Here is a 21,986-nt window from a genome sequence, read left to right on the forward strand (position 1 = left end):
TTTTAGTTACTGAACAACTATGCATTTACAATCTTGTAGATAAGATTTGGAAACATTGCCTTTATAACAATACGCTGTTTGAAACAGAAAGATGAAATCACTGAGGACAAAATTTCAAGTCTGGACGCCAAGTAACCTGAGGTTATATGGACAGCTCTTCTCTATCATGCCTTTGAGAAGAGTGCAAGAGTTAGAACTGCAGCGGGGAGAGAAAGCCAACTGATAAAGAGACATCAGACAACCATGATTATTGATTGTATTGTATCATCCAATTATTGTATTTTGCTGCTGAGCACATGGGGAACAAGGTGGATTTCACAGAGCACAGGAATCAGCAATTCTGGGCACCCCAGAATGTAAAAGTAATTTCCTAGAGGCCAACAAAACCACACACAAAACACGCAAAACCTCCTGTGGTTTTGCCCTTACTAAAAATACAATTATAAGTTGTTTTTATTTATATTGCAGTAGCACCCAAAAGCCAAAGCAAGATTTGAGACCCAGTTGGGTTAAGCACTGTTCAGACACAGTAAGACCCTCCACACGAATTGTAACTGCTTCACCCCTGCTATCTCTGCTGTCGCTCTCAGTACAGCCAGCTCCCAGTTAATACTAAGGTTATTTGTAAGGCTGGAAAAGGCCACTAGTGAAAACAAATCCTTAGATTGCTCTTCTCTCCCTCACATCCAAGCACACACCCACAGAGAAGCACAATGTAGATGGGACCAAATATGGCAACAAAACTAGCCTCAAAACAGTGAGTTAAACTTTAATAAAGCCATACTATTTGTTGTGCTAAATTTTACAAGTGGCCAAATGGCCCAGGAAGCAGGGGAGGGAGAAGAATCTAATCTGAACAGTGATCGTATCAACAGTGGTAGTGGGGATCAGGACAGATATTTAACATACCTAAGTTTTATCTTAGAGTTCATCTTCCATTGCACCTATGAGGATCCAGGGATGGGCAGGCTCAAACCGGCCTACATCTAAAGCTCACATACACACCCTAAGGGGAGGAGCCAACAAACCTAGGCATCAAAAGATCACAGAGAACAAAAAAAATGGGGAAAACGGGGGCAGAGGTTCAAAAGGAGGGAACCAGAGGGGGACACTGAGCAGAGAACCCTGGACAGCGCCCACTGCTCCTTGAAGGCGACCCAGAGGAACTCTGCTTGGAGGTGTAACTTGAGGAAAGATCAGAAATAGACCCTGCAGCTGCAGAAGCCCCAGCCCGCATCCAACTTCCTCCTACTGATATGATGGACAGCCACCGTGGCCTGCGCCAGAAGAGGGTTGACAAGGAGGTCTTGTAACGTTGTGGGGCTAGGGTGTGCATAAATCAGGAGGTGTGGGTAAAGTTCAGCCAAAACTTAAGGAGGAAGTTTTGGAAGAGCTGGAAGAGGAGCTGCAACCTGGCACACTTGATGTAAATGTGTGCCTGTGTCTCCCTCTCACCACAGAAAGGAGAAGTGTCAGGGGAGGTCATCAACCACGCCAAGTACACCCCATGCTTACAGCTCCATGAAGGAGATGCCAGCTAACATCCCCAGTGGGCCATAGGAATACAGACTGGCCCACTATGGTTCCTTGCCCTACTTGGGTGGTGAAAGGTCCCGCAATTTGGTCTCAAGGAGGGACATGATTGTGAGGAAATTAAGAGTGAGGCGCACGAGTGTGTACAGCTGTTTCTTGAGCGTGATTCAGTGACACCCTGGCTGCAAGTCTCACAGCTGGCTCAGATGGAACATGAGAAAGGAGGGGGCAAGGGGGCTCACAGCACAGCGGCCCAATGGCGAGGTCCCCTACATCTTCCACTGCAGGTATTCCCTACTATTCACTCACTCATCCAGCTCAGTGACACGGCTGAGGAGGCAGAATGTCCTTCCCGTCTGTCCTATCAAATTTGATGTGCCTTTTTACAGCACCAGGGGATTAGCATTTTTTTTTTTTTTTGGAAGTTCAAATCCAAATTTGACAGGGTAGCCTCAGAACATATGCAAAAGATTTTCTCAAAGGAGGGGGAAAGAATACTCATCATCTGTGGCCTATCACCACCAGGAGAGTACCCTCATTTTGCCTGTAATTTATCAGTCTTTCAAGGCACAGACTGACAGAGCCTCAAATATTTAGCAATGTATATTTAATATAATGCTCTATTCTGGTTCTCTCCTTTCAGGTGCTCTAAGCAAGAATATTTCACCTTGTTTTTAAAACTTATTAATGGTTTCAAGGGAAAAAATCTCTATATTTACTTTCTCAGAGACTTCACTTAACAGTGGGCTTTCTGAAGCTTTATCCACTGAAGGAGCTGTGGACTCATGCACTTCAAAGCCCAGAAGCAACTGTGAGAGTATATTTCTTCTACATTAGGTCCGGGCAACAATATGAATCACATAAGGAAGTTGCTGCCTTTATGAGATGTAATTAAACATAACGTGATGTAACAAATGAAAAAAGATTCAGGAGTACAAAGAATGCAAGCAGAAGTCCCGCAGCAAAAGGATAACTATCCAGTTTATTGCACTGAATGCAGCATGTATGAATACCTGCCTTGTGGGCAGCTAGTGTACATGTGCATTTGGTGTAAGGAGCTCATGGCCCTCAGAGACCAAGTACAGATTCTTGACACTAGAGTGGGTGACCTGGATGAGCTAAGGGAGATAGAGAGCAAGTCTACGCTAGAAGTGTTACATCCGATGCAGATGTGCCACTTACTGTGTACTAAGTGTACCATAGTATGTACCGTGAAGATGCTCTCTGCCACTTTCCTATCGGCATAATTACTCCACCTCCGTGAGAGGCGAAAGCTATATCTGCAGGAGAGTGTCTCCTACCGACATAGCGCCGGTGTGGACACCACTTACGTTACTGTAACTTGCACTGCTCGGGAGGCGGGGGGCGGATCTCTTTCACACCCTTGAGCAACATAAGTTAGATCAGAATTTCTGTGGCATTTCGGCGGCGACGCCTCTTGATGACGCCGCTTGCCGCCGACAAGTGATGTCATCGAGAGGCGTCGCTGCCGAAATGCTGCAGAAATTCGGCGGCATTTCGGCGGGTGCTCCACCGCCGCCATGGTTTTTCGTCTGGCACCTGCCAGACGAAAAGGTTGGGGACCACTGAGTTAGATCAACTTAAGCGGTCGCATAGACCTGCCCAGAGACACATAAAAGACTTTCTGAGACAAGAAATGCATGAAACCCAAAATCCATACCAGAGGAAGGTGAAGATAGAAAGCCAGACCCTATTGATCAGGAAGATAAATAAGAACTTTTATGCTATTATGAGAGGGAAATCATGGCCCAGCAGATATCATTGGAAAAATTTTCATTGACTTCAATGGAATGAGGATTTCACTTCAGAGATCTTATTGTGCGCAGGAACCTACCACTGTTTTCCACCAGTGCCAAACAGTTTACAGGCCAGCATCTCCCCCTTCATATCCTATATACTGCTCTTCCTTCCATCATCTTCTGCACCCTCTACATTCCCCTAATACATTTTCCTCAGATTAGCTTCACATGAGACTCTGGTCTATTCTTTCAGTGAACTCCACTCAGGGTATGTATCTAAGACTTATTGTCTATTAACATGTCTGTTACAAAGTGTGGCATCATTTATAGAGAGGAAATCACATTTTAAATCTTTGAATGTGTGTCCGAAACACAGAGATACAAAAATAATTGATAATCATACTCTTAAAAGCATTTCCTCCCCTTTATAGCCGAATATGGTAAAATAATCCAGCATTTCACTTAAGCAGGAAACTGGTGACTAACAGTGTTAATATACCCACAGCAGCTATTATTGGCACTGTTTTCTTCCTCTTCTGTGGTTGCAGTGGCAAAGCATTGCAAAGAGTACCACTTGAGTTCGGTTTCTTAACATGCACAGCAGCCCCAGCCTGACATTCAAGAAGTTTCAGGCTGATGAAGCACGTTCTTTTTTAACCTCCTTAATCCATGCATTGTGAAGCAAGGGAGATGCATATTACAAATACATAGTACACAAACTAAAACATCAGGAATGCAGGTAGTGTTATCACTGCTCTTCAAGAGTTATCTTAGGACCATTCAAATCTTGTTTTTACAATAGCTGCCTCACTCTGTTGTTTAATCCAGGACAGGCTGCATTCTCCAAGTGAATAAAAGATAAGTAGACTCACCAAGATTCTGCAGGAATAGAGACCTGATTTCTATGAGATGAGAAGAGCGTCACCTTTCACAAAACTCAGTAAGTCTCGAGTGCACTTCATCTGGACAGTCAACATAAAGATACAGGAATTAATCTCTGCAATCCACTAACACTCATATCACAATGGAGTTGACTTTAAGATTGATATATTGATGCTTTTTGTTATGAGCAGAAAAGAAATATGTGAGTTCCATCAATTTGTCCACTATAGCTGCAGAAGGCCCAGAGGGTACTCCTACACTGCAACTCATAGAATCATAGACTATCAGGGTTGGAAGGGACCTCAGGAGGTCATCTAGTCCAATCCCCTGCTCAAAGCAGGACCAATTCCCAACTAAATCATCCCAGACAGGGCTTTGTCAAACCTGACCTTAAAAACCTCTAAGGAAGGAGATTCCACCACCTCCCTAGGTAACCCATTCCAGTGCTTCACCACCTTCCTAGTGAAAAAGTTTTTCCTAATATCCAACCTAAACCTCCCCTAATGCAACTTGAGACCATTACTCCTTGTTCTGACATCAGATACCACTGAGAACAGTCTAGATCCATCCTCTTTGGAACCCCCTTTCAGGTAGTTGAAAGCAGCTATAAAATCCCCCCTCATGCGTCTCTTCTGCAGATTAAACAATCCCAGTTCCCTCAGCCTTTCATAAGTCATGTGCTCCAGCCCCCTAATCATTTTTGTTGCCCTCCGCTGGACTCTTTCCAATTTTTCCACATCCTTCTTGTAGTGTGGGGCCCAAAACTGGACACAGTACTCCAGATGAGACCTCACCAATGTCGAATAGAGGGGAATGATCATGTCCCTCGATTTGCTGGCAATGCCCCTACTTATACAGCCCAAGATGCCATTAGCCTTCTTGGCAACAAGGGCACACTGTTGACTCATATCCAGCTTCTCATCCGCTGTAACCCCTAAGTCCTTTTCTGCAGAACTGCTGCCTAGCCATTCGGTCCCTAGTCTGTAAGAGTGAATGGGATTCTTCCGTCGTAAGTGCAGGACTCTGCCCTTGTCCTTTTCCTGTTTAGTGTCATCTGCAAACTTACTGAGGGCACAGTCCACATCATCCTCCAGATCATTAATGAAGATATTGAACAAAACCAGCCCCAGGACCGACCATTGGGGCACTCTGCTTGAAACCAGCTGCCAACTAGACATGGAGCCGTTGATCACTACCCGTTGAGCCTGATGATCTAGGGAGCTTTCTATCCACCTTATAGTCCATTCATCCACCGCATACTTCTTTAACTTTCTGGAAAGAATACTGTGGGAGACCGTATCAAAAGCTAAAAGTCATGGAAAAACACATCCACTGCTTTCCCCTCATCCACAGACCCAGTTATCTCCTCATACAAGGTAATTAGGTTAGTCAGGCATGACTTGCCCTTGGTGAATCCGTGCTGACTGTTCCTGATCACTTTCCTCTCCTCTAAGTGCTTCAGAATTGATTCCTTGGGGACCTGCTCCATGATTTTTCCAGGCACTGAGGTGAGGCTGACTGGTCTGTAGTTCCCTGGATCCTCCTCCTTCCCTTTTTTAAAGATGGGCACTACATTAGCCAGTCATCCGGGACCTCCCCCAATCACCATGAGTTTTCAAAGGCCTTGGCTACACTGGCACTTTACAGCGCTGCAACTTTCGCGCTCAGGGGTGTGAAAAAACACCCCCCTGAGCACTGCAAGATATGGCACTGTAAAGCCTCAGTGTAATCAGTGCCGCAGCGCTGGAAGCGCGGCTCCCAGCGCTGCAAGCTACACCCGCAGAGGATGTGGTTTACGTGCAGTGCTGGGAGAGCTCTCTCCCAGCGCTGGCACTCCGACCACACTCACACTTCAAAGCGCTGCCGAGGCAGCGCTTTGAAATTTCAAGTGTAGCCATACCCAAAGATAATGGCCAATGGCTCTGCAATCACATCCGCCAACTCCTTTAGCACCCTCGGATGCAGCGCATCCGGCCCCATGGACTTGTGCTCGTCCAGTTTTTCTAAATAGTCCCAAACCACTTTTTTCTCCACAGAGGGCTGGTCACCTTCTCCCCATACTGTGCTGCCCAGTGCAGCAGTCTGGGGGCTGACCTTGTTTGTGAAGACAGAGGCAACAAAATCACTGAGTACATTAGCTTTTTCCACATCCTCTGTCACTAGGTTGCCTCCCTCATTCAGTAAGGGGCCCACACTTTCCTTGACTTTCTTCTTGTTGCTAACATACCTGTAGAAACCCTTCTTGTTACTCTTAACACCTCTTGATAGCTGCAACTTCAAGTGTGATTTGGCCTTCCTGATTTCACTCCTGCATGCCTGAGCAATATTTTTATATTCCTCCCTGGTCAACTGAACAACTATGGCTGGCCCATGCCAGCTGACTCCGACTTGCAGGGCCCGGGCTAAGGGCCTGTTTCATTGTGGTGTAGGTATGGCTCAGGCTCCAATCCAATCTCTGGGACTCTCTCACCTCGCAGGGTCCTAGAGCCTAGGCTCCAGCCCAAGACTCTACATCTCAATTAAACAGCCCCTTAGTCCAAGTCCCACAAGCCTGGGCCAGACATGGGTTTTTAATTGCAGTGTAGACATACTCTACCCTATGTTCAAACCCTCAACAGTAAACACTGTCTCTGGATTCTATTGCTGTATAAACCGTCAGCACAATGGCTTACTCTGTAGACTTACTTACACTATACATGAAGGACAAATAAGTGGTACTTGATATCTACAAACAGCATCCTCAAAGTAATAGGTATCCTTTTGTCCACAGGGAGTGAAGCACTTGCCTGGGCAGCACTTACGGCAGGCCAAAGCCATTACGCATCTTTGCTAGTTCTTACACCATTAGTTCAACTAAGGCCTAGTCCAAAACAAATGCTCCACTGGGCCAGAGTTCATGGCCAACAAACAGGTAAACCAGGCACTATCAGGCCGATCAATCCACCACTAGACCCAGAATAGTGTTCAAGGCCTGTGCAGTTGTCAACAGTCACACTTGCATATAAAAGGTGTGAGAACTCATGGATAACCTTCTGGCTCTCAAGTCATTCCTCTCACAAGCACAGAATACAGTGCTTCAAGTTGTCACAGACAACTTGTCAGCAATGTATTCATATAACACAAAACCAACAACAATACAAACAACATAAAACCAAAACCAAAATATTTTCTGATATTGTGGAATGTATGTTTTCTACTTTGTAAGCTTAGAAAAAATAGAAGTTGATTTAAAAGCCTTTACAATTCTGTTCATACTAGCCTCCAATCACCATTTCTTGCAAATGCTGGATCTCACACACTTCAGCACACTCCTTGTCACACTGATGCAAACAGAAGACCCAAAAAAGCTATAATTTCTTTCAAAGACAGTTATCCTACATTTCACTGACAAAATGTTCTGCACTATTTCCAGACCTTGCAACTTTGCCAGCTGTGAATGGGTGAACCGTTACAAACACCCATCCAAGAACTAATTCTTTTTTTATTGGTGTGTTCTGCAGTGATACACTGTACTATTCTGGAAAAAGAACTTGACTCTTCACATCTGGTATTGTGTAGAAAAAATTAAAACTGAAATGCTGACATTCAAGACTTTTCTGTTTTCTATTTGCCGCTCATAAATGGTGTCAGTACTATGCCAATTAATTTACAGTATTCCCTAAGTATTTGCCATTGTATCATTTTGAACAAATAACAGTATTTTTCAGATATGCAAGTTGACATGGTCTAGACAGCAGCCCTTACTATAGTAATATGACAGATAACTTATAGCCTTTAAATAGGGATCTCCAGTGTAGTTATGGCTGCCACAGAAATGCTAAGAGAACTCATTATGTGTTAGTGTAGAAAGAAAACTCTGGAGACACCAAAGGAGTTGGAAAAAATGCCAGGCCTCAACCAGTTAGGATTTTTATGTCAAATACTGCAACAATTTCAGAGGAGTATATCAGGCTAAATTCTGGATCAAGAGACTGGTAACTGGGTGGGAATCTCACCTGCAGGTCAGCAGTTCAAACCCAGACAAAGTAAGCAATGGCAAACAATTTTCATCATGTAATGGCTGTTCTATGAATACCAGTGGATCTCAGACTAGTTTCTAGTACAGGGGTGGGCAAACTACAGCCCGGGGGCCGCATCCGGCCCTCCAGACGTTTTAATCCAGCCCTCAAGTTCCCACCGGGAAGCGGGGTCCAGGGCTTGCCCTGCTCCGGTGCTCCATTCAGGGAGTAGGGTCGGGGGCTTGCCCCACTCCGCATGGCTCCCAGAAGCAGTGGCATGTCCCCCCTCTGGCTCTTATGTGTAGGAGCAGCCAAGGGGCTCTGCATGCTGCCCCCACAGCTCCCATTGGCCGGGAACAGTGGCCCATGAGAGCGGCAAGGGCGGCGCCTGCAGACAGGGCAGCACGCAGATCCGCCTGGCCGCGCCTCCACACAGAAGCCGGAGGTGGGACATGCCGCTGCTACTGGGACCAGCTTGAGGTAAGCGCCCCCTGAAGCCTGCATCCCTGACCCCCTCCTGCACCTGAACCCCCTGCCCCAGCCCTGATCCCCCTCCCTCCCTCCAAACCCCTCGGTCCCAGCCTGGAGCACCCTCCACCACCACCCCCGCACCAATTTTGTGAGCATTCATGGCCCGCCATACAATTTCCATACCCAGATGTGGCCCTCGGGCCAAAAAGTTTGCCCACCTCTGTTCTAGTAGAAAGACATCAAGACTCCTGATCACAAACCCAGCACCAGTGAATTAACTCCTTCAGCAGAGGTCAAGCACAGAATGCGTACAGAGACTGAAGATCACTCTATCTAAGACAGATGACCCCTTGAGGGTAAGTCAGAGGCACTTTAGGATGTGCAAGGAAAGAGAGCATGGAGAAACTTGAACAGTTATTCATATTGCACACTATTTATCCATAGACACTGTATGTAACTACCAGAAGAGAAGAATTTAGGCAAGTCAAGTGCTGTCCTGTCCCCCAAACTCAGCTAATGGTAAAACCTGGGCTGATAGTGACCCGTGGAGATGGTAGCATAGGAAACCTAAGTCATTTATCTTCATCACTTCTAAGCAGAGTTAACACTACAGTTGTAGTGTGGAAAATATGATTTTCAGATTCATGAAGTTAGTGGAATGGCAAAAAAACATTGCAGACATCAGTCCCACAGAGGAGTTTGTTGCTAGTTATAAAAAAATCAGGAGCCTTCATTTTTAAATTTAAATACCATAAGAAGTATATTAATTTGTCTTTAAAAGTCCCAGTGTCACATCATTTAGGTGAATGAGTTAAATTAAGCACCAGTTTTGAGAAGAAGAGCACATCTGACTGAAACAAAGTCAGCAGAGAGTTCTGACAAAATGAGCTATTAGCGAATGAAAACTAACCCAATAATGTCCTTGGCTCCAACACTTTTTGGTTTTAGACATTCACCACCATCTTTGCATCTTCCCTTTCCCCCTCCACCTTTTTTTGGTAGGTTATCTAAGAGTTGGGGAGCTGGTTGCTTAAAACATTTTCCACCTTACTTTTTATGGCCAAGAGAAAGTGAGGAGCCACCACTATGAACCACCCACTTAAATTTAGCATAAAGGTATTATTCATACACAGGCTAGTGAATCTTCTTTCTTCATATAAAAACCTTAATTTATAAACCTTCATGGAAAGAGTCTAAAATTTGAGTTAAACCATTTAAGGTCTAAGTGAATAAAAAACTTTGTTACACTGTGCAAAACCTCTATTTAAATTCTACATTTTAAGCCTAAACAAACAGATTGTCTCCAACTAACGAAATACGAAATGACTTATGGTTACTGAAAAAGGTACTAGGAAATCATTAACATATCATTTGATGATTATCAGTGGCTCATGATATTTTTCATACTGCAGTAAAAAGGTAAGACACTAACTACCAGATGATCTAAACCCTATTTTCTTGTTTTCCTTCTGTTTATATCAGAATCTTTCCTTTCATTTTCATATCACATTTCTGTATTTAAGATAGACAAGAATATACAGTAAACCAATGAAAAAATCAAGCCCTGATCCTATAAAACCTTACTCACAATAGTGAGTCAGGGAGTGTCTCTAAAGCAGGGCCTTCAAGATGGTCAGGCATAATGTTTATTTTGACTACTTACTGATATCACCAAGACTCCAATAGGCTTGTGAAATCTAAAATTCCTAGTGGAGCTAGACAGTCCCTCCCTTTAATCACCTCCCAATGCAGGGTAACTCAATCCCAGTAGAAGAAAAATAACAAGGCAGAAACAAACCTAGGGAAATGTTCTAAAAACAAACTTGAATGCAGCTTTCATAGACTCACTGCTAGTTTACATCATAAATTTACCCAAGGGTTTACTGAAGTTTAACACCCACCATCACCAACTTTGAGTCATGTTATTTAAACATGCATAGACTTTCTAGGAATCAAGCATACAGAACTAGACCATCCAAACTAACTCACTGCTTCAGCCTCGGGCTAAGCTCTTTACTCTCTATTACGAAGAGCATTTTTTAGAAAACAAAATTTAAGAAACAAGTACACGTGGTTGCAAAGGACATCACTAATAGCTCATAGTTTGCTTTTAATTGCTTAGATATTCAAGCTGTGAGAGCACTTTTATAGAAAGGCAGCAAACATGCCAAGATACAAATTGCACTTTACAGCACCCCTGCATGCAAAACCAGGGAACTATAAACCCTTTTTAATGCTTGTTTTTAAAATGTTTTGCGGAAATGCAAAGTTGTTGTTTCTAAAGAAATACAGCTGGGCTAGCCTGTAAGTTCAAAATATCTGTACTTCAGACACTTGAATGGTCTGATATCCTGGGTGAAATCCTAGCATCATTACAGTCAGTGGGAGTTTTCCATTGACCTAAGTGAACTTCGCTCTATGTGAGATGCACTCAACTTCCACAGAAGCCAACGGCAGAACTCCTAGGGATGTCAATGGGAGAAAGAACACACTCATGAGGCATTTTTTGTGTGCTTCATATCTTTCAAAGACAAGGAGAATTGGACACACCCTGCTGGGAAGTAAGAAGAGAGGGGGACGGACTTTGTAGTTTTGCACTTGTAGTTACTAGCTTAAAAAACATCTGACACTCATGTATAGTGCCACTGGATCCCAATTTTGCGTCCCTTACTCCAACAAAACTCAATGGAAGCTTTGAGTGCAAAGATGATGCAGGACACATGCTTAACTTTTCAAACACAAATAGTCTCACTTAAGTCCATGGGACTAGTAACGTGCAGCAAATTAAGCATGTTCTCAAGTGTTTTGGGCCCTGATTATGCAAACATTATTTAGTGGATTTCCCACCGCCTGCTGAAGACGAGATAACAATACATAATATTTGTCACAGGAGTATAGGCCTGGTAAGACTGTTCACGTAAAGCAGAGACAGTCACTTATTTTTTTGTTAAGGTCTAAATTTCTTAGTCAAGATCCAGACTCCAAAGAAAATCAACAACAACAAGAAGTAGTAAATAAAAAGCTTTTAGGGTCTGTTCGAAAGCATCTGGAAGTCCAGATTTGGCCCGCAGTCTGCCTATTGACTACCCCCAGTGTAAAGGATTTCCTGGATCAGGCTCATATTTCAGAACGTTCTTATCTAATCTGAAGAAACACACTGTATTTGGGGGACATTAGTTACTACACACGTGAACAAAAATAATGATGTCCCAAGTAATGCAGCCACACTCTTGTTCTGAGATGGTACACACGGGAAAAAAATATCACTCTAGGGATGGGAGTGATAATTATCTGGAGCACTACAGTATTTCTTCTCCTGGCTCCCTATCCTGTCCCTCCTCTGGATAGGTGTTTGGGCTGGGGAAGGATGCACAGTGTTGTCACCCCATCAGTCTACAGAGTTTGGGGGGCAGGGGAGGGTACAGCCATCCCATCACCCTGAGCTGGGGTACTGTGGGATGGGGGGGGAGGGCCATGGGAGGGGAGACTGTTCATGGGGAGGACAGGCTGCCTTGGGGCAGGTGAGGAGGGCGGCACTTTCCTGGGGCAGCAGAAGCTATGGACAACAGGCCGTCCCGGGCAGGGGGAGAGGGGCCACGGATGGCAGAGTGTGAGGGGGGAGGGGCGTTATATAGGACGGACTGTCCGGGGGTGAGAGGACTGTCCCCCGGAGGGGGGGGTGCTATAAAGGCCGGACTGTCCCGGGGGGGAGTGGACTGTCCTGGGAGGCGGGCTATAGAGGATGGACTGTCCTGGGGGTGGGAGAGCAGACTGTCCGTGGGGGAGGGTGCTATAGAGAACGGGCTGTCCCGGGGGAGGGGGCGTGGAGAGTGCTATAGAGGATGGGCTGTCCTGGGGGAGGGGAGCGGACTGTTCCAGGGGGGCGGGCTATAAAGGACAGACTGTCCGGGGGAGGGCGGGCTACAGAGAACGGACTGCCCGGCGCGGGGGAGGGGGGGGCAGAGGAGAGCGCTATAGAGGACAGGCTGTCCTGGGGGGCAGGCTATAGAGAACGGACTGTCCGGGGGGGGGGCCGCGGTGAAGAGCGCTATAGAGGACAGGCTGTCCTGGGGGTCGGGGAGCAGACTGTCTCGGGGGGAGGGCGGGCTATAGAGAACAGACTGTCCCGGGAGGAGGGCGGGCTATAGAGAACGGACTGTCCCGGGGGGAAGCGGACTGTCCCGGGGGGAGGGCGGGCTATAGAGAATGGACTGTCCCGGGGGGGAGCGGACTGTCCCGGGGGGAGGGCAGGCTACAGAGAACGGACTGTCCCGGGGGGGAGCGGACTGTCCCGGGGGGGGCGGGCTATAGAGGACAGGCTGTCCTGGGGGGAGCGGACTGTCCGGGGGGGGCGGGCTATAGAGAACGGACTGTCCGGGGGGGGGCGGGCTATAGAGAACGGACTGTCCTGGGGGGGAGCGGACTGTCCGGGGGGGGGCGGGCTACAGAGAACGGACTGTCCGGGGGGGAGCGGACTGTCTCGGGGGGAGGGCGGGCTACAGAGAACGGACTGTCCCGGGGGGGAGCGGATTGTCCAGAGGAAGGGCGGGCTATAGAGGACAGGCTGTCCGGGGGGGAGCGGACTGTCCGGGGGGGCGGGCTATAGAGAACGGACTGTCCGGGGGGGGCGGGCTATAGAGAACAGACTGTCCCGGGGGGGAGCGGACTGTCCGGGGGGGGGCGGGCTACAGAGAACGGACTGTCCGGGGGGGGCGGGCTATAGAGAACAGACTGTCCCGGGGGGGAGCGGACTGTCCGGGGGGGGCGGGCTACAGAGAACGGACTGTCCGGGGGGGGCGGGCTACAGAGAACGGACTGTCCCGGGGAGGAGCGGACTGTCCGGGGGAAGGGCGGGCTATAGAAGACAGGCTGTCCGGGGGGGAGCGGACTGTCCCGGGGGCGACAGGCTACAGAGAACGGACTGTCCCGGGGGGGAGCGGACTGTCCCGGGGGGGTGCGGGCTACAGAGAACAGACTGTCAGGGGGGGGCGGGCTATAGAGAACGGACTGTCCCGGGGGGGGGAGCGGACTACAGAGAACGGACTGTCCCGGGGGGGGGGGAGCGGACTATCCCGGGGGGGGCAGGCTATAGAGAACGGACTGTCCAGGGGGGGCGGGCTATAGAGAACGGACTGTCCCGGGGGGGAGCGGACTGTCTCGGGGGGGGCGGGCTACAGAGAACGGACTGTCCCGGGGGGGGGAGCAGACAGTCTGGGGAAGGTCGGGCTATAGAGGACAGGCTGTCTGGAGGGGAGCGGACTGTCCGGGGGGGCGGGCTATAGAGAACGGACTGTCCTGGGGGGGGCGGGCTACAGAGAACGGACTGTCCCGGGGGGGGCGGGCTACAGAGAACGGACTGTCCCGGGGGGGGAGCGGATTGTCCCGGGGGGGCGGGCTACAGAGAACGGACTGTCCCGGGGGGGGAGCAGACAGTCTGGGGGAAGGTCGGGCTATAGAGGACAGGCTGTCTGGGGGGGAGCGGACTGTCCGGGGGGGGGGGCGGTCTATAGAGAACGGACTGTCCCGGGGGGAGGGCGGGCTACAGAGAACGGACTGTCCCGGGGGGGGAGCGGACTGTCCCGGGGGGGGCGGGCTATAGAGGACAGGCTGTCCTGGGGGGAACGGACTGTCCAGGGGGGGCGGGCTATAGAGAACGGAGTGTCCCGGGGGGGAGTGGACTGTCCCGGGGGGGAGTGGACTGTCCCAGGGGGGGTACAGAGAACGGACTGTCCCGGGGGGGGCGCGGACTGTCCGGGGGGGGCGGGCTACAGAGAACGGACTGTCCTGGGGGGAACGGACTGTCCGGGGGAAGGGCGGGCTATAGAGGACAGGCTGTCCGGGGGGGAGCGGACTAGCCCCGGGGGGCGGGGGCGGCAACGGGCTACAGAGAACGGACTGTCCGGGTGGGCCGGGCTATAGAGGACAGGCTGTCCGGGGGGGGGGGGAGCGGACTGTCCGGGGGGGCGGGCTATAGAGAACGGACTGTCCCGGTGGGGAGCGGACTGTCCCGGGGGGGGGCGGGCTATAGAGGACAGGCTGTCCGGGGGGGGCGGGCTATAGAGGACAGGCTGTCCGGGGGGGGGAGCGGACTGTCCGGGGGGGGCGGGCTATAGAGAACGGACTGTCCCGGGGGGGGAGCGGACTGTCCGGGGGGGGCGGGCTACAGAGAACGGACTGTCCCGGGGGGGGAGCAGACTGTCCGGGGGGGGCGGGCTACAGAGAACGGACTGTCCCGGGGGGGAGCAGACTGTCGGGGGGGGGCGGGCTACAGAGAACGGACTGTCCCGGGGGGGGGAGCGGACTACACTGAACGGACTGTCCCGGGGGGGGGAGCGGACTGTCCCGGGGGGGAGGGCGGGAACGGGCTATAGAGAACAGGCTGTCCGGGGGGGGGGAGCGGACTGTCCGGGGGGGCGGGCTATAGAGAACGGACTGTCCCGGGGGGGAGCGGACTGTCCCGGGGGGGGGCGGGCTATAGAGAACGGACTGTCCCGGGGGGGAGCGGACTGTCCCGGGGGGGGGCGGGCTATAGAGAACGGACTGTCCCGGGGGGGAGCGGACTAGCCCCGGGGGGGGGGCGGGAACGGGCTACAGAGAACGGACCCTCCCGGGGGGGAGCGGACTGTCCCGGGGGGGGTACAGAGAACGGACTGTCCCGGGGGGGGGTACAGAGAACGGACCCTCCCGGGGGTGAGGTGCCGGCGGCGGGGCCGTTACTCACAATTGCACCATCCACTGGCCCTGCAGCACCAGGCTCCAGTTGGCGGCGCTCAGGACCTGCACGCGGCCCCGCTGCTCGCCGGGGCTGCCCGCCTGGGAGGGGCGGGAGGCGGCGGCGGCGGCGGGGCCCAGCGCCAGCGCCAGCCAGGCGGCCAGGAGCGCTGTCACCGCGGCGCCAGGCCTGGCTCCCCGCGCGCCCGCCGCCATCTTCCCCGGCCCGGCGACGCGCAGGAAGCGGCCCGGGGCGGGGCCTCGCTGAGCGGGAGAGGCCGGGGGCGGGCCTGGGTAGACTGGGCGGGGCTTTCAGACAGGGACAGGGCCTGGGGGTGGGGCCCTGGGACGGCTGGGCGGGGCGTCACTTGGCGGGAACAAGGGGGCGGGGTCTGTGGGGGCGTGGCAGAGGCAGAACTGGAAGGCGGGAAGTGGTGTGGGTGCTGGTGCAGCCCGCCTGTCTGGGGGCTAGGTGCCTGGGCACCTGTGTGTAGGTCACCAAATGTCCCGATTTTTGAGTGTTTTTTCTTATATAGGCTTCTATTACCCCTCACCCCCTGTCCTGATTTTTCACCCTAGCTGTCTGGTTACCCTACCTGTGTGGCAGGGCAGGGCTGTGAGCATGTGGTCACATGTGTGCGCTAATACACTTGCCCATGCTGGAAATCCACTGCCTAGTGCGTGTGCACAGCCTTCTGTACCAGCGTGCTAGCATATGTGTGTTCCTTTGGCCTTGTTAGTCCCCATTCTCCACTGTAAATTGACTGCCTGACTTTCCAGTAGAACTGGGCTGAGATTGCATTTGAATCTGTGACTCCCAAGCAATCCCTACACTTTGACTAAAATAACACCCCAAAAGCATTTCCTATGGTATGGTAAATATCAGTTGCAAGTATAAGTGTTACTACAAATATGACTGTAAAATCTAGTAACAGATGGTATATAATTTTATCACATTCCATAAAAAAATGTTCCATAATGTTAGAGTCCACTTTCCAAATGGGATATGATGCAGCTAATACCAGGCACGGTGGATTCAAGTCAATTATAATTATCTAGTGTAACACACTGCATAGTGCAAATGCCAAAAATGCCCTCCACTGAAAGAGGACTGCTGAATTCCTATACTTCTACAACAGTGGTTTTTAACCTCTGCCCCGTGGACCCTAAGGTTCTGTAGACTATGTCATTACCATAAAACAGTGGGTTTTAAACCTGTGGTCCCTGGCCCCATGGGTCTGCTGACAGCGTCTAAGATTACCAAAGAGGTCAGCACCACTGTTCGAGATTTTTTTAGGGATCTGCAAATGAAAAAAAGGTTAAAAACCACTTTCCTACAAAATAATTCCTTTATGTCAAGCGGTAGGGCCTGAGCTTTTGAGCACGAAGGGTAGAATTCTATCTCTGCTATCCTCATGAATTTGTGAGTGGCTGCTGTTTCTCTGTAGGTACTTATATGGCTTAGATCATCACAGTACCTGAGGCCTGGTCTAAATTTCAATATTTTGCTGACGTAGCTATGTTGGTTGTGGGTGTGATTTCCCCCTGTCCCTCTTAATTGATCTAGCTATGCTGGCAAAAGTCCTGTCAACGCAGTTCTACCAGCAAAAAAAGTGTCTTTTGGCTGGGATAGCTAATTACGCCCAATGAACTGGTATAAGCCATGCTGGCGATGCTGGTATAAGCTGCATCTACACTTGGAGGATTTGTGGGTATAGTTGCACTGATATCGCTAGACCCCTGTGCAGATACAAAAATTGTATCTGCAGCCGATCTGCAAAACTCGTCTGCAGACAGGGATATCCACGGATATAAAGCAGATATCCGCAGATTTGCAGGGCTCTAGATAGAGCTGTATCAGCAAAATCTTTCTAATATAGGCAAGGCCTGAGTGAAGTCGTGTGAGTAGAACTAGATAAATTCATGGAGGATCGGTCCATCAATGCCTATTAGCCAGGATGGGCAGTGATGGTGTCCCTAGCCTCTGTTTGCCAGGAGCTGGAAATGGGTGACAGGGGATGGATCACTTGATGATTACCTGTTCTGTTCATTTCCTCTGGGGCACCTGGCATTGGCCACTGTCGGTAGACAGGATACTGAGCTAAATGGACCCTGGGTCTGACCCAGTATGGCCATTCTTACGTTCTTATGACAGCCAAGAAGTTCTAGGCTGTGAATCTTCTGTTACAATATTGGGATTTGTCTACACAGAAGTCCTACTAGTTACGTGGATATAATTATACTGGTATATCCCCCGCACCTCTCCAAACTCTGGACTTCTTGTTCTGGTTTTAAAATGTCTTTTTTCTCTTTAGATTATGTCACTTGGGAAGCTAATCTTGCACCAGAATAACTGAACACACAGGAGGTTATACTGGAATAACTATAATGATTTAAATTGACATCTTAGGATATACCCCACCCGCAAACAAAAAAAACACTTTCTCATGCAAACAAGACCTCAGGCCCTGATAACTCCAAGCTTAAGTGTGTGCATAAGTTTGTTCATGTGAGTAAAGGTGACATACAAGCTAACAGTCTTGTCTACACTTACAATTTTGCTACTTTAAATATACTGGCATACTTAAAGTGGCAGACCTCCCAGCAAAAACAATGAGGAGTCCTTGTGGCACCTTAGAGACTAACACATTTATTTGGGCATAAGCTTTCATCTGATGAAGTCGGTTATAGCTGCACGTGATTCCCATTGAAGTCACTGGGACAGATCCTCAGCTGTTCTAAGAGGGTGCAGCTCCATTGACTTCAGCAAAGCTACACCAATTTACACCAGCTGAGGGTCTGGTCCATAGTAAGTCACATGCATGAATGGGCAGACTGTGTTGGTGGACAATATGGAGCAAATGCTGCATCTCTATCAACAGGCATGCACAAGCTCCTAAGCACAGAAGTTCTTTGCTTTTACTGTAGGACATTGGAGAGCCTGCAGTGTAAGAATCTGCCACCTCTACACACAGTATAAAGCTCTGCAGTGTCTCTCGGCGCTGGAATGGAGGGGATAATTTGTGTTTTGGGTGCGTGACCCGTGTATCCATATGACACATAGCCACTAACTGGCAAAGAGAACAACAGCAGACAGCCTGCTATTTTTCATAAACTGCCACAGTAGTAATGACCTATTTGCATGAGTTCTCAGTTCCCATTTGTTGTCTGTGAGGAAGATTGCCCTCTGTGCCTATTATGGTCATGGCATACACACGGATAAGTTAGATACAAACAAAATACTCTTGCTGGGAGGCTGCAGCTTAACACTATTTTATCTCTTAGAATTCAGAACAATAACACACAAGAACCCAAAACCAGAGAGAGACAAACCAGGCTGCTCTCTAAAACAGCATGGCAAAATTAATTCCCATCTTATTCTAGGCTGTCTGCTGACTAACTCTATTGCCTCAGACAGATCACACACTTGCCTACAGATTTACAGAGACCCGTATGCTGTAAGCAGGACCAGGAGAATCCCTGACAATTTAAGTAGAACACTCTGGTCCACTGTACTGAAAGCTGTGTTAACACAGAGTACCACGTCTTTCCCACGGATAAAGGCTTTTTACTTATGCTTTGTTCATTGGACCAGAATTTGGACTTCTGTCTGCCTGGCTGTTGTCAAAAAAAGGCTAACAGAACACTCAGTTCTAGATACAACAGTGTATGGTACAGCATGTGTTTGGAAAGTCTCTTCTGTAACTTTCCTTCTATCAAGTTTATTTTCTACATTGTTAAACACTGTCCTATTATTAGGCTGGGTGGATGCCCTATGGTAAGAAATGTATAATCTGAGTGGCTTCTTTCATGATGTGCCATGACAGATTCATGACACTGCCTCAGAGCAGAATAGATCATTGTAACACTCATTTTCCTAAAATACACCTAATTGCATCAGCTATGTAATTTTATCAGGTCAATACTGAATTTCCAGCTCTGTCATTCTAAAGTTTCACGGTTTGTTTGGGTTTTGTTGTTGCTGTCTTTCAAGAGCATATCATAAAAACATCTCTGGGAGCTAAAGTACAATAGCAAAAAAAATCCCTTTTTATGGTTTAATGTTCAAGTTAATAGAAAAGTAACTGTTGCACTCAGTTGCCTCATTGTCACATGGACAACAGCACTGTTGATTGTTTGCTGGAGGAAAGCTACACCTGGTTTGATCAACTCAACTGTATGGGGAAATACATGGCAAGTAGTATATTTCACCCTGTATAAATTACAAATTACAATTTGCATTTCCAGTCCTAGTGATGGAGGCAAACATTTTGGTAGAAAGTAAAAAAAAATTGTGATATCACCTACATAACAGCATACAAGATGCTGTGATTAAAACCTGTTTCAATAGTGATTTGAAAACCATAATGTGTAACATTTAAGCAGAATGTTTAGTTTTTAAACATAAATGTTTTTTCTTCTGTTTAATTAATATCACCATATTCTATAATACTAGCAGGTGCTTGGTTAACAATTTGCCATTGCACTAAATCTTGGTATCTATTTAAACTGAACCAAAATTTTTTCACAAAAAGCAGAGTTCCAGTTTTGGCACCAGATGACAGACAGTGTTTGCTTCTGTCCTGCATGAGTCATACTCCTGGGATCATTACTTCTTTACAGCAGTAAACTTGGAAAGCATTTCATTGTTTGTATGCATTAAAAGGGATCTTCACCAGAGCATCTGCTAAACCATTATTATGGACTGTAGATTAGAGATAAAATGGTAAGAGAACATTGAATGGTAACATTTTGCCCTTGTAATACATACAGGGCTAAAGGGAAGTTGCTACATTAATAATATGCGTTTAATTTAATATAGTGTTAAGAATTTATATCTGAGAAAGTCCAGCATACAGCATACACGAAGGAATTAGGGCTAGATTTTTCAAGTGGTCACTACCCACAGCACCTAGCATCCTAAGCTCTTTTGAAAATCCGACTACTCATTTGGTACTTAAGTGGGAGATAAGAATGTGCAGCACCTATCTTTTCTCATAGACAAGGCATAAAATAATGTACCCTCTGATCTTCCTTGAATGTCTAGCTACAGAAGGCATGCGGCTTCCATGGTGAGGGGTGTAGTAGAAAAACCTAAGAGTGTACTGAACCTGCTGGCTCATTACTGAGCACAGTGTTAACCCCCAATGCAACATCCCGCCAGGAGAGGACTCCACAGCTACAAAGCACAGGAAAGGAAAGTATCATCAGAGCACAGAGGGGACCTGGTGCAGGAGCTGCAGGCTGGGTCTGGGAGCTGACTGCAGAGGCAGTTGGGGAGCTGGGACTGAAAATCGGAGGAGACCCAGGCTGAAAAGCAGCTTGTTGCTACCGTGCGGAGGGGCGGGGGAAGCAGTGGTAGCGATGGCAGGCGGATGTTTGAAAAGCAGCCTGCAGACAAGGGAGCCATGGAGATGGGTGCAGACAAAAGGACTGAATTCTGCCTGGGGGAAATCTACAGAGCAGCATGTTATTGCCTAGAAGGAAGTGGTGGTCTGGAGTGCATATCCGGTCACTAGGCCTGAAGAGACCCATTTTCATACTCTTTAATTGGGCCATCCCTAAAGCCTGGGACAGGAACTGCAGGTTGATTGTCTGTGACTTAAAACCATCATGCACAGGGTAATGGCACAGATTGTACCTGTGCAGCAGTCCTTGGTTATCCATCAGCCTCTGGGTGTTTATGGGAACTCACCATGGCCCAAGCCTAAAAGGCCTAGTGTTTAGAGAGCCTACAACACTTACCTTCATTGCATTATACACCCAGCGCACTACCAGCTGTGTAAGAACCACAGAGCTCCCAGCCCCTCCCTCATGTGGGCTTGGAGGCAGTTGACTAGAATATAGATCTAGGTGACTTACTTCATCTTTAAGGGAAACCAACAACATAAAATCCTCACAGGAGAGAAAGCAGTATCTCTCATGTTGCCAGATCCTCCATTTCGAATTGCCTCATGACCTGCCCCTAGCAGACAGGCAGGCACGCATGCTGAGACAGGTCCTCAACCGGCAGCATTCAGCATATCTTCACTGGAGTCACTGGAGCTAGGCCAATTGACCTCACGGTATATAAAAGTACATGGCCCAGAAAATAGAATCATAGCTCCATGCACTTTACTGAGCATCCAGTCCTGAGACCAGCGCCATGCAGGGGAACTCTTGTGCCCGAGTGAAGTCTGTATGCAGACAGACCCCTGCAGCTGTCTCTTTGTAGGATTCAGGCCCCACCCCTCCAACGACTGCTGTTCACTTTCGCAATCTGCTCAGCATGTCTGTCTCGCCTCTACAACAGCATGAAATGAAGGATGATGTTGCGCAGGAGATAGAAGAGCAAACGTTCCACTTTGAGTGGATCCAATCAGAACAGCACTGACAAGAAGTGTGAATTTTTATTGCTTCCGTTTTTCAAGAAGGAGGAGTTCCTCTTCCATGGGAGGAAGTGTTCCTAGCAATCTATTTCTTTTCTGCAGTTAAAAATAAAAAATAATAAGGCAGAGATACCATTCTCTCTTTGTGGACCTGACACCTCTGATGCCTGCTATATGTTGCTGTGTAAACTAGATAAAATGGTTTTATTAGATTATGTAGCAATCCCCAGATGACTATGCTTATCAAATTGTAAATCTTCTGC

At 48.5% G+C, this 21,986-nt stretch overlaps 1 protein-coding gene across 2 annotated transcripts in view; it reads right to left on the reverse strand.

Moving 5' to 3' along the window:
• TMX4 (thioredoxin related transmembrane protein 4) overlaps positions 1-15,580 on the reverse strand; it is a 56,913-nt gene extending 41,333 nt beyond the window's left edge. For both annotated transcript variants that reach the window (XM_050952215.1, XM_050952214.1), the window contains exon 1: positions 15,366-15,580. In XM_050952215.1, the coding sequence (XP_050808172.1) occupies positions 15,366-15,571 (206 nt within the window). In that variant the 5' untranslated portion in view covers positions 15,572-15,580. The remainder of the gene's footprint in view (positions 1-15,365) is intronic.
• Between the last annotated feature and the right edge of the window lie 6,406 nt (positions 15,581-21,986).

This window comes from Gopherus flavomarginatus, chromosome 4, assembly GCF_025201925.1.
Source record: "Gopherus flavomarginatus isolate rGopFla2 chromosome 4, rGopFla2.mat.asm, whole genome shotgun sequence".
NCBI classification, from domain to species: domain Eukaryota; kingdom Metazoa; phylum Chordata; order Testudines; family Testudinidae; genus Gopherus; species Gopherus flavomarginatus.